The 12,008-nt window shown below is 55.0% G+C and overlaps 1 protein-coding gene across 4 annotated transcripts in view; it reads left to right on the top strand.

Moving 5' to 3' along the window:
* TNRC6C (trinucleotide repeat containing adaptor 6C) overlaps positions 1-10,217 on the top strand; it is a 158,474-nt gene extending 148,257 nt beyond the window's left edge. Inside the window, exons 15-19 of one of the 4 annotated variants that reach the window (XM_006145714.3) lie at positions 812-928; positions 3,856-4,050; positions 5,228-5,298; positions 5,891-6,030; positions 7,767-10,217. In XM_006145714.3, coding sequence (XP_006145776.1) covers positions 812-928; positions 3,856-4,050; positions 5,228-5,298; positions 5,891-6,030; positions 7,767-8,127 — 884 coding nt within the window. In that variant the 3' untranslated portion in view covers positions 8,128-10,217. Of the gene's footprint in view, positions 1-811; positions 929-1,184; positions 2,387-3,855; positions 4,051-5,227; positions 5,299-5,890; positions 6,031-7,766 lie in introns of those variants that run through there. The other 3 variants (XM_006145713.3, XM_006145716.3, XM_006145715.3) reach the window with 3 other exon arrangements.
* The last annotated feature ends 1,791 nt before the right edge of the window (positions 10,218-12,008 follow it).

Genomic DNA, 12,008 nt, shown 5'->3' with positions numbered 1-12,008 from the left:
CCCCCCCCCCCCCCGGCAGGGGCGGGGCCTTCTCAGCATGGGGTCTGCGTTCTGGGGGTCCCACAGGCAGGTAGCAGGACAGGGCCTGCATTTTGGTCAGGGGCAGGTGGGCACCAGGGAGTGCCTGCGGCAGGGAAAGTGCTCTTGCTGGAGAGAGGGGAGTGAGAAAGCACCCTCCGGGGGATGGCCACGCCACAATCCCCTCTTCATCCCCTCCTCCTCCTGGGATTTTGGACATAAACATATGCTCAGCATGATTTTTAAGCCAACAGGTCCTGGACTCAAACCATGCAGTCAGCCATGTGGGCCCCGTCCCTCAGCCGCCACACCACGTGTGACGTGGTGTTCTGCTCTTAGGGCCCAGTTTATGACAGATCTTAGGGCCCAGTTTATGACAGAAAGCTGTGGTTTGCTTGGCAACTTCATGGCTGTTGTTTGAGCCGTGAAAGGATGAGGATCGCGCTGTATTTCACTCGTATCTGATGCGGAAGGGAAAAAAGGTTACCCTTACAGCCCGGGCCTGCTCTTCTAAGCTCCATGGCGATGGCTCCCTTCTCTGGTGACCTCAGGCCCTTTCTCAGAATGCCCTGCTGCTTCCTGGCCTGGTCTTCCCACCCTCCCTCGGTGGCCGTGGGGACTCAGAGTAGGGGCCACAACTCTGCCTTCCTTCCCGGATCACGCATTCTGCTTGGGCTTCAGCAGTGACAGTCTAGGAGGGAATTCACTGTGGGTCGCTAAGGTCCCTGCACCCCCGTTAGAGCCGCCACCCGCCAGCCGCCCACCGAGCTCAGTGCCGTGTTTGGTCCCGCAGGGTCCTCCCCACCATCATCTCAGAATGCCACGCTGCCTTCCTCGAGTGCCTGGCCGCTCGGTGCCCCCGGCTCCAGTGGCCCTTTCAGCAGCATTGCACCCGCACCCGGTGCTGCAGGTACGCTCCTGGCCTCTCCACTTGCAGGTAGCATTTTCTTTCTTTCCCCAACAGTGCTTTGCAGGCCCCAGCTTTCCCCGCTGGTCTGCACGCCCTCTGCCTGAGCTGGGAGACTGTGGTGTACGGGGAGTGGGAATGGGCTTGGCCGCCAGGGCACACTGCTTCACACGTGGGGAGGCCGTGGTCCTGTCCCCCTGGTAGGCCTTGGTCACATGAAAGTTGGGGTGCACTTTCTTCTTGCCTCCGTTCTCCCCAGGGACTCCCAAGCCTCTGCCAGCTTAGAGGCAGGCACCTGCTTGCAATTTGCTGCAAGGGAAAAAGGAAACTGTAGCAGGTCCCCGTCATAACTCCCAGCGCCGTGTGCACTGCTCTCCGTGTCTCGGGCCCACGTGCTGTCCGAACTGCCCCACATTGCTGTTGCCCATAAAGTCTTACAAACACAAAATTTCTTCTAGGCTTGGAGGAGAACTGAAAATTATTTGTCATTAAAAAATACCTCAGAATTTTCATCTGAAGTGTGTGTGTGCAAACGTGTGTGCGTGCGCTCATGCACATGTGTATGTGGACCGGTTTTAGACAGGGCTTTGCTATGCCGAGAGCTCCCGCCTCAGCCTCCTGAGTAGCTGAGACTGGAAATACTTGTCACTGTACCTGGCCTTTCAGGATGAACAAGGAATCAAACCCAGGCCTCCCATGTGGCCTCAGCCTGCCAAGCAGCAGCGTCCCATGTAGACTGCCCCAGCCGGGCCTGAGCTGACATTTGTAAGGCAGGGTTACAAAGAGACGTGGGCACACGTACGAACACAGTGTCTAGGAGATTTGTGTGTGTGTGTGAAACCCATAGACGTGGGGGTTATTGTTCGTAAATGTCTTTCAGCGTGTTTCTGTATTCCATCAAACGTTCTCATCCTCTTTTTTTAAAAAAATAAAAGAAGTAGGAACCAGCAGATGGCATAATGCTTATGACGACTCCCACATAGGCCACCGCAGTTCAAGTCCCGTACCTGGGGACTTAAGACTCACATCTGGCACGTGTGGGCGTGTGCCCAAGATCCTGAGAGGAGAACGGAGGAGAAGGGACTATGGCGTGGCCATCCCCCAAGGGGTGATTTCTCGCTTTCTGTCTCTGTCTCTTCAGCACATTTCCTATAGTAAATGCTACAAGGATTCTGTTAATGCCAGTACCTAGTGGAGAAAGTCATGATGTAGTTGAGTATCCTATTAAAGACAAAAAGCAGGGCCAGCAGGTGGCATGGCCATTAAAGTGCTGGATCCTACATGGCCAGCAGTGTGGTTTAAGTCCCAGACCCGGTGGCTTGAAAATCATGCTGGGCGCATGTATATGTATAACCAACAATTGGAAGAGGAGACAGGCAGAGAAGGGACGGGCACAGTCCTCCCTGGGAATGGTTTCTTACCTGCCTCTCTTTCTCCCTGTCTCTCTGGCAAGCACTTGTTCCCTAAAGCAAAAAACTTAGAACAAAACAAACAAACAAAAAAAGCTTTTTTGTTCTTTTTGATGTTTATAAAGGGGAGCATATTGGGACCAGCAGATGGCTTAATGGTTATGTCGCTGGACTCATACAATTGACCATGAGTTGAGTCCTGGACCTGGCAGCTTAAAACTCAGGCTGGGCAGGGACCAGCGGTTGGCGTAATGGCTATGTCGCTGGACTCCCACGTAGTCGACCGCGGTTCACGTCCTGGACCCGGTGGCTTAAAACTCACGCCGGGCGCGTGTGCGTGCGTACCCAAGATCCTGAGAGGAGAACGGAAGAGAAGAGATTATGGCGTGGCCATCCCTAGAGTGATTTCTCGCTTTCTGTCTGTCTCTCTGTCTCTCTCTGTCTGGCGAGCGCATGCACCCTATAGCAAAAACCTCTCCACAAAACAAAACAAAACAACTCACGCTGGGCATGTGTGCGTGCGTATCCAAAATCCCAAGAGGAGACTGGAGAAGGGATTGTGGCGTGACCATCCTCCCTGGGGATGATTTCTCGCTTGCTATCTCTTAGTCTCTCTCTCTCTCTCTAGCAAGCCCACACAACCCGTATCAAAAGCCTCTTTAAAAATAAATAAATAAATAAAAGGGAGCATATTTCAACCTGTGGTATCTTCAATACTTTTACGATTACTTAGCATAAGTAAAATCATCTTCCAGTTATCTTAGGCCATTTTTGTGGTGTTTTTGTTTCTGTCATAAAAGCTAGCACTTGTTTGTTAGGAGACTGCAGTGAATGCCAGGGAGCACACAGGTGTGCGTGGGCTCGCGTCTGCTGGCCCGGTCCCCACGATGCTGTCTGTGACGGGCTGGGCACGTCTCTGCCCTCATCTGCCTCACCTGTGCTGGGCTGGTGGGGCCAGTGGAAGCTGTCCACTCACCCCGATGACCCTGGGGCCCACAGGAGGAGGGCTCATGTCGCTGCTGAGATCATTCTTTCTCCTAAGAGCCTTAAACGTTGCGTGCCCAGCTGCAGGTGCCGTGCACTGGTGGCTGGGCCGCCCTCACGGAGCGTACCGCGCAGAGCGTGTCCCCAGACACGTTGGAAGACGAGCATCCCTCGGGCACTAGTGTGCTGACCAGAGCGAGACGCAGAAAAGCATGTGTGTGCGCTCTGGCCCTGACCGTGGTCTTACCTCCTACGTCCCCGCAGGCTCTGCCGGGCGTTAGCTTTGACCCCGAGCTCCACACGTGACTTCTTGGTGGCAAATCGGTGTCTGGTGCATCTGCTAAGTGGGCAAAGTGTCCGAAGTACTGGCAGGGCCCAGACGGGACACTCACAGACTGTCGCAGAGCAGAGATCACGACAGCTGGTACCTGCAGCCTCGGGCCGGGTCTCATCCCATCACACAGGCCGCAGGGCTCGCCACACAGCTGGGCTGTCCTCCGTCTCGAGAATGCACGTGCTGTTTCTCTGCCTTTCTAGGTAAACTGTCAGATATTAAATCAACGTGGTCCTCTGGCCCAGCCTCCCACACTCAAGCCTCTCTGTCTCATGAACTGTGGAAGGTGCCCAGAAACACCACTGCACCCACGAGGCCACCTCCAGGGTTAACCAATCCCAAGCCTTCCTCCACCTGGGGCGCCAGCCCCCTCGGCTGGACCAGCTCCTATTCCTCGGGTAAGCCCCGCATCCCTTGTGTCAGATCGGGGAGGGGTGCCCTGTACCTGCTCTGCTTATCATTTTGTCATGCGTCTCCCCTTTCACCCTGCCTCCGTCCCTGGAGCCCAGAAGGGGTTAGGAGGGGCCCAGGCCGCGCTAGGCTTCCAGGGCCCTGGCGAGGAGAGCAGGTGTTTTCAGTGTCAGCGTTGGTGCGGCGACCCACAGCCCTGCTCTGGCTGCGCAGCAGGCAGGTCCCGGCATCCCAACCCCACAGTGGGCGCAAGCTGGCCAGCCAAGCCCCCTAGTGCTGCAGCCAGGTGCTGGGCCCTGGGGAAGGCCCACCCAGCTGGTCTAGGCTTCCCACCCTCGTCAGGCAAGTCCAGAGTCTCAGTTCTACTTTTGCACTTGCTTCTCCACAGTGTCCCGCTGGAAGGCATGGCTTTCCAAGCCAGAGACAGAACAAGCTGCCATCGCATTGCCACCTACAGGCAGTTCCCAGGGGTGCAGAACGAGCCCCAGGGATGAAAGAGATGCGCTAGGGATTGAAGTCACTGCAGTTAGTTTGAAAATAACTGTAGGGGCCAGCAGAGGTCATGACAGTAAGGCACTGGACTCCCACATGGCCAGCCATGGTTCACATCCCACACTCTCTGGCTTGAAACTCACACCAGGCATGTGTTCCCAGAATCCCAGGAGGAGAGTGGAAGAGAAAGGACTGAGCTGTGGCCATCCCCTCCAGGTGGTGATTTCTGTCTGTCTCTGTCTCCAGCGAATGCACACACCTGTGGCCAAAAACAAAAAATAATAGCTGTGTCCACCTTTTAATAGTAGCCCTCGTGGGCTTGCTTTATAGTTGGTTCTCAGTGGGGACTGGGGTGGGCACAAGCAGAGGCCGGAGCCTTCCAGGCCATACACACATCTCTCATCCCATCTATCCCTCTGCACATCCAGGAAAGCACAGGCCTCCCTGGCTGGCAGGATACCCCGGAGGCCAGGGCTTTCCTGGGCAGAGGGTGGGGGTTCTGTAGGCACGCTGCAAGTCTGCCTTATCAGAATAGAGCAGGAGTTTGCACAAGTAAAGAGGGTGCCCAAGAGCACATGCGAGTCCATGCTGCCAGGGTTGGGTGAGGCCAGATGGGGAGAGGCTGAGCGCCTGACGCCTTGCCAACCGGCTTCTTCCCCCGGGCTTGTGCAGGTTCTGCCTGGAGCGCCGACACCTCAGGAAGAACTAGCAGCTGGCTCGTTCTTCGCAACCTCACGCCCCAGGTACAGGCGCCAGCGTGGGAGAGGAGGGCCCCGCGGTGCCCCTGGTGCAGACGAGTGGCAGATGCCCTCGTCCCGGGTCCGGGGGTGACACCGGGCACACAGAACAATAAAGGAGTGCTAGAATCGGGTTCAGGCAGCAGTGAGCAGGCGGCCTGGGGGCTTCAGGTAACCACGTTCTTGGTGAGCGGTTTACTTTCCCTTCTGAGGCTGAAAAATGAACTTTTGTAAGCAGAATTGCTTGTTTAACTGCAGGAGTGAGCGGCCGACAGTGGTCACTCCTGGGCCTTGGCCACACCCGCCTGCGCAGCCCTGCCCCGGCCAGGACCTGGTGCCCTTGCACTCCCGGGGCTTTGCATGCCATGCGGGGGGAGGAGAGCAGGTGCCACGTGGGTTTCCGCCCCACTCCTAGATGTAGCTGAAGTCGCTCAGACTACAGCTGCCACCTGGCCCGGAGGTGGAAGACTCATTTTAACACACGTGTGTTCTGAGGCGAGGCCCGTGCCTGGCGTTGGGTGCAGCCGCCTGCATGCCCTCCGGAGGAGTTAGTGGGAGCTCCCAGGAGAACGCGCCTGCCCTTGTGCTTCCTCGCCAGATCGACGGCTCCACCCTGCGCACGCTGTGTTTGCAGCATGGGCCTCTCGTCACCTTCCACCTGAATCTGACCCAGGGCAACGCCGTGGTCCGGTACAGCTCCAAGGAGGAGGCCGCCAAGGCCCAGAAGTCTCTGCACATGTATGTTTCCCACAGCACCGAGCAGCTGAGGGCTCTGATGTTGCAGGGCCGGGGTGTGGTGTGAGCTGCAGGCTGCCGTGACCGTGGCCGGGCCCAGGCTGGGGCCTGAACAACAGGCGTCTGCCTCCTCCCGGTCCTAGAGCCAGGGCCCAGGGCCCAGGGCCCAGGGCCCAGGGGCAGGGCTGGTTTCTCTGGGACTGTCCTTGGCTGTAGGCCACTCCCTCCCCGTGCCTGCCCAGGGCAGCCATCTCTCATGCATGCCCGTCCCTGTCACACGCGGAGGTTCCAGGAATCAGGGTTTCAGTGTGTGAACTCGGTGGGGAACATAGTTCAGCTCCTAACAGTGTCTCATGACATGTCTGCTTCTGCTGAGTTTCTTGGCTACACCCTCTACTAGGGAAGGGCTCTCAGTCCACACAGAGCCCAGGGACAGAAAGAAAGCCGCCTCCAGGGACCAGCAGTTGGCATAATGGCTATGTCGCTGGACTCCCATGTAGTCGACCACAGTTCAAGTCCTGGACCCGGTGGCTTAAACTCACGCCGGGCGCGTGTGCGTGCATGCCCAAGATCCCGAGAGGAGAATGGAGGAGAAGGGATTGCGGCGTGACCATCCCCCCTAGGGAGTGATTTCTTGCTTTCTGTCTCTCTGTCTGGCGAGCGCACAAGCCCTATAGCACAAAACCTCTCCAAAAAAAGAAAGCAAGCCGCCTCCAGCAGGGTGCAATCCTGGCGAGTGGCTCGTTCCCACAGGGGCGCACAGAGTTCTGACAGCAGGCCCTCTCCCTGACAAAGGGGCACTGTCGAAAGAGTGAGTAAACCCGCTCTGTAGCCCTGGTGATACAAGACCTAGAAATGTATCGAGAGCAGAAAGGGAGAGTGAGAAGTTGCCCCCCAGGAGGATGGCCACGCCATAATTCTTTCTCCTCCATTCTCCTCTTGGGATTCTGGACACACGCACATGCGCCCAGCATGATTTCCTAGCCGCTGGATTGACCGTGGGGGATACAGCCACCTTCCCCTCCATGCCACCTGCTGGCCCCATCTTCGTTTTCTTTTTTTTTTTTTGGAGAGATTTTTTTTGCTATAGGATGCGTGCGCTCGCCAGACAGACAGAGAGAGACATAGAGACAGAAAGCGAGAAATCACCCCCCAGGGGGGATGGTCACGCCGCAATCCCTTCTCCTCCATTCTCCTCTCGGGATCTTGGGCACGCACGCACACGCGCCCGGCGTGAGTTTTAAGCCACCGGGTCCAGGACGCGAACCGCGGTCGACTACGTGGGAGTCCAGCGACATAGCCATTACGCTAACTGCTGGTTCCCGCCCATCTTCGTATTTTTAACCCAGGATGGGAATTATACCAATCTTAAACGATCCTCACATCCACTGGCACGTTCGCACATTTTAAAATGTACTCAGTGCACCGGGACACCCTGGCTGCCAGGCCTGTGGACATTACGGTGAGGACAGTCCTGTCCTGGGCTTAGAGACGGAGCAGCAATTCAGGAAGCGCCGGCACTGTTTTGGGCGGCCTGAGAAGTGCACCCTGCAGCCACACCTTTCCCATCACAGAACCAGAGAAAGCCAAGCTGGGCAAGGTGGCACACTCCTGTGGGCCCATCACTGTGGGCTGCGGTGTAGCCAGGCCCCAAGCAGAAAGGGAGGGAGGACGGGCGCAGGGAGGCAGCCTGGGCCGGCTGCGGCTGCTCTGCTCACCTGCCTGCTCTGCTGTTGTAGGTGTGTTCTGGGAAACACCACCATCCTGGCCGAGTTCGCCGGCGAAGAGGAAGTCAATCGATTCCTAGCGCAAGGCCAAGCACTGCCAACCACCTCCAGCTGGCAGTCCAGCGGCGGGACCAGCCAGCCGCGGCTGGGCGCCTCGGGCAGCTCCCACGGCCTGGTGCGCAGCGATGCCGGCCACTGGAACGCCCCATGCCTGGGGGCCAAGGGGAACAGCGAGCTGCTGTGGGGTGGGGTGCCCCAGTACTCCAGCAGCCTGTGGGGCCCGCCCAGCGCCGACGATGGCAGGGTGATCGGAAGCCCCACCCCGCTGAACACCCTGCTGCCCGGAGACCTGCTCAGCGGGGAGTCCATCTAGGCGCCGGGGACGGCTGGCCCTCACGCCTGCCAGCGGCCGCCCTCTGAGTACCTCTGTCTAGGACTGAGACGAACTCGGCCAGCCCTTGCGAACTGTTTCCAAGACAGTGCGGGCTGCGTCCGGTCAGTGTCACATGCTAACGACAGGACGTTCCTCATAGCTTTTTATTTTGTGTTGTCTTACGTTTTCGGTGTGTCGTCATTGGGTTTTACGTATTAAAGCTGCTTAGAGTAGTTCTATCATGAAGGGCACTTTTCAGATCGTGGGCCGGAAAGGGTTATTTTATCGTGGGGGGAGGGAGGGAGACGTGAAGCCTAACGAAGACGAGCCTGTGACGATTATGCACATGACCAGAGGCGGCAGGGCCAGGACGCGCCGGCCGCCCGCCCGCTGCCCCCGCGCCGCCTATGCACATTACCCTTGTTTCATTAGTTTTCATGTCATTTTTTATCCCAAAAAATATTTTTTAAAAGTTAAAAAAAAAAAAGACATATCAAACACACAAATACTTGAATCCAGTAGGCCAATAATGAAATGTGAACATTGCTGACTCTACACTTCCAGGTTGGCGTCAGTACACAGAAACAGGCTCTAGGAAAATCTCTCAGTTCATAGCCTCTGTGTGTGTGTGTGTGCGTGTGTGCGCGTGCGCCCGTGTGTGCTCCGGCACCGTGCGCGCGGTTTCTGTGTGTGTGAGGGATTTGACTGTGGGTTTTCCCTTGTATTCAGTATACGCTTTTTTTCTTTGTGGCTCCTTGGTCAGACGTTTGCTGTTGTTAGCTTCTAACTTTGCACTGAGTGTCCTTGCCCTCCCTTCAGCTAATCCCATACGTGACAGATTCACAGGACGGGGCTGGTGACAATTCACGTGTAAATGTTTACTCAAGGACTCTGTTACTGCGTTAAAAATGACCGTGTGTGTCTCTGGAGAAGTAACGTGTGTACCTACCTTGAGCAGCTTGTACCGTGGACTAATGCAAGAAGACTATTGCCAGAGTGCTGCACCGTCTCTCCACGTGGAGTATGAAGTTCAAGAGCAGAGCTGTTGTCGAACTGTGGCCATACGTACTTGTGAAGGAGGGTGGTTCCGCGAGGGACGGGGACAAGCACTTGGACCTGGCTTGGGGCTGCTTTTGGAGGAGCCCATGGTTGGGGCTCCCACCTGTTTACAGACCTTTTTTTCTCCTTCAGACTTTAAAAATAAAAGTTTAAAAAGGAATTAAAAAAAGAAAAAAGAAAAAAAAAAGACTTCTGTCGTAAAGAAACCTATTTTCAAATGCAGATGCGCTACTTCAGAGCTCTGGGACTGGTCAGTGTTGTTCCCTCGCCGTCGTGGGCTGCCGACCCCCCGCCCTCCGTCGGGGTGGCGAGGCGTCGCGGTCACTGTCTTGCACATGCCGGACGCGCTCTCAGGAAAGCCAGGGCTCCCGAGGGCAGCTCCACACCATTTCATGTATTTTTAAACCCAACTCCTAGCACTGAAGATGTTACTAAAAAAATAACAAAAACAAAAACAAACAAACAAAAAAAACACAAAAAGAAAAAAAAAAGAAAAAAAGAAAAAAGAAAAAAAAAACACACAAAGAAGAAAAATACCTAATCTCTAATGTGTAGCAGTTACATATTTACCAAATAATGGACTCAAAAGAAATAGATGTTTGAAGAGTGCTTTATATATTAAAAATTGCTTTATGTTTTAAAAATGATCAATGTTTTGATTGTTTTGCAAGGAAGAAAGACAATGGAGTAACATACCCTCAAGTATGTTTTAAAAATATATATGAACATTGTGCTCCCTGCCTGCTCGATCAGGAAACTTGTGCATTACATTTTATTTAAATTAGCTTTTTAATGGTTTTATCAAAACAAAAAAAAAAATTAAAAGTTTTAAAAAAAGAGAGAGAGAGAGAAAGTCCTGCAAGATTGCAGATCAACAAAAGCTGGTTTTATAGAGGATCACGAACTATGCACAGACGGGGTTCAAGACTCTCCTCCACTAGTGTACCTAGCCGGACGACCTTCCTCAGAACACCTGCATCTCATTGCCATTACACGCATTCGGTGTACCTGATGCGCGTGCACCTGCATCAGCATATCAGATACGTGTGCGTGTGCCCGCGTGCGTGTGTGCGTGTGTGCCCCCAGACACACGGCGTTCCATGCTGCCATTTAGCGTTGAGTTGTAGAAAAACTCCCCATGTTTTAAAATTGGGGATGAAAGAATCCGTTTGTTTGTTTTGGGTTTTTGTTGTTTTTGTTTTGTTTTTGACCATTTCTTTTGAATTTAAGATGTCTGTAACTCTGAGATTAAAAAACAAGTTTGTGGCTCTTAATGTTTTCCTCATAGAATGTGATTGTTGAAGAAAACGCACCGGAAGTTGCTTTCAAAAGTACAACGCTTTGTTGAATCTTAATAAATTGCAATTTTTTTCTTGGCTGTTCAAATTAATGTTTTTCATCTTTCAAAGGCAAATACGCATCAGTCCCCACTTTGGATGCCGAAACTAGCAGAAAGCGATGACCTGCTGTGGGTCCGACGCCTGTCTCTAGAACGCCCTGAGCGCGTACTCATGTAGTCAGTTCAGCTCAGGGTTGTGGTCTAGCTCGCCGTTTCATCATTTGCTCTGTGGTTTTGCTGTTATATTTGCATTACCGTGCCGGAGTGTGCATATGCACAGGGGTGAGACAGAGAGAACACCTCCCAGTGGGTCCTGGTCACGCTGCAATCCATTTTCCTGCAGTTCATCCCCTCAGGGCCCCAGGCCTCCAGGGTGGTGTTCAAGCCTCCTGAGCCAGGTAGGCCACCCAGCTTCCTCTGTGCAGCGCTTAGCCCTCGCCCTGGGGCAGCCTTGTGCCAGTCTTTGCGATGTTTGAGTGGCACACACAAGCTCCGAGCTGTCCTCTGCCCACGACTCTCACGATCGGTTATGTCTGACCTGGACAGCAGCGGGACGGGGCCAGGGTGTGTTCAGTCTCACCAAGGACCGGCGTGGGCGCCAAAAATGCTGGGGCAGAAGACAACAAAGATCCTGTGTTTCCTGGACGTTTTGTTCACGTATTTTTGCAAATACGCCTCAGCTGGCTTTTGCAAAGCATTTTGTACCAGCATAGTGGAACTCCCCGTGCCGACGGGTGGACCTGCAGCACTTCACCCCCAGGTGCAGGTGGCAGTCAGGGAGCCACTGGGTTGGCCGTCTCAGGTCTGGCCCTAGACACGTGCCCTGACCTCGCCAGTGTCCATGTCAGAGCTGCCGTCTCATCCATGCTCCAGATGGGCTCTGGACATGCTGGATGCCTGCGGCGAGCCCTCACTCGGTGCTGCTGGGACGAGAACGAGTTCTGTCTCCACGCCCTTGGGCAAGGTCAAAGGCAAACCGTCCCTGCCCAGGCTGGCACCTGCTGGCCCTGCCCACCTCTTCCAGAGGCTAACGGAGCGCTGGACTTGTGGCAGAAGGAAGGAAACCAGAGGAAGAACGACGCAGAATCAGGACACCCTAAACCAGCCTGAGCCCGCGCTCCACCATGGGCTGCCTGCCTGCGCGAGCACTCGCTTGGTACCAGCTGAGCCAGAGGCGCTGTGGGCGCAGACAGCATCAGGACCTGCCCAGGAGCACAAGGTTAGTGCCTGACGGAGGTCCCAGGGTGACGTAGGCTCTCGGCGGAGGTGGCACCTGCCCTGGGCTGGGAGGCCAGACTGGATTTCAGCAGCACGGGAGACAGGCTGGGTGGGGAGCCCAGTGTGAAGACCCAGTATGAAGGCTTCATGGGGCCAGAGCTAGAGGTTCCTGGGACCCACAGGCAAAAAGAAGGCTTGGCACCTGGCATCAGAGATAGAGTAGGTTTGGGGCTGCACTGTGATGTAACTGTTCTGGGAAGCCATG

The sequence above is a fragment of the Tupaia chinensis genome, unplaced genomic scaffold (assembly GCF_000334495.1).
Source record: "Tupaia chinensis unplaced genomic scaffold, TupChi_1.0 Scaffold000159_1, whole genome shotgun sequence".
NCBI classification, from domain to species: Eukaryota; Metazoa; Chordata; class Mammalia; order Scandentia; family Tupaiidae; genus Tupaia; species Tupaia belangeri.
This window is presented reverse-complemented; position numbering and strand designations above follow the sequence as displayed.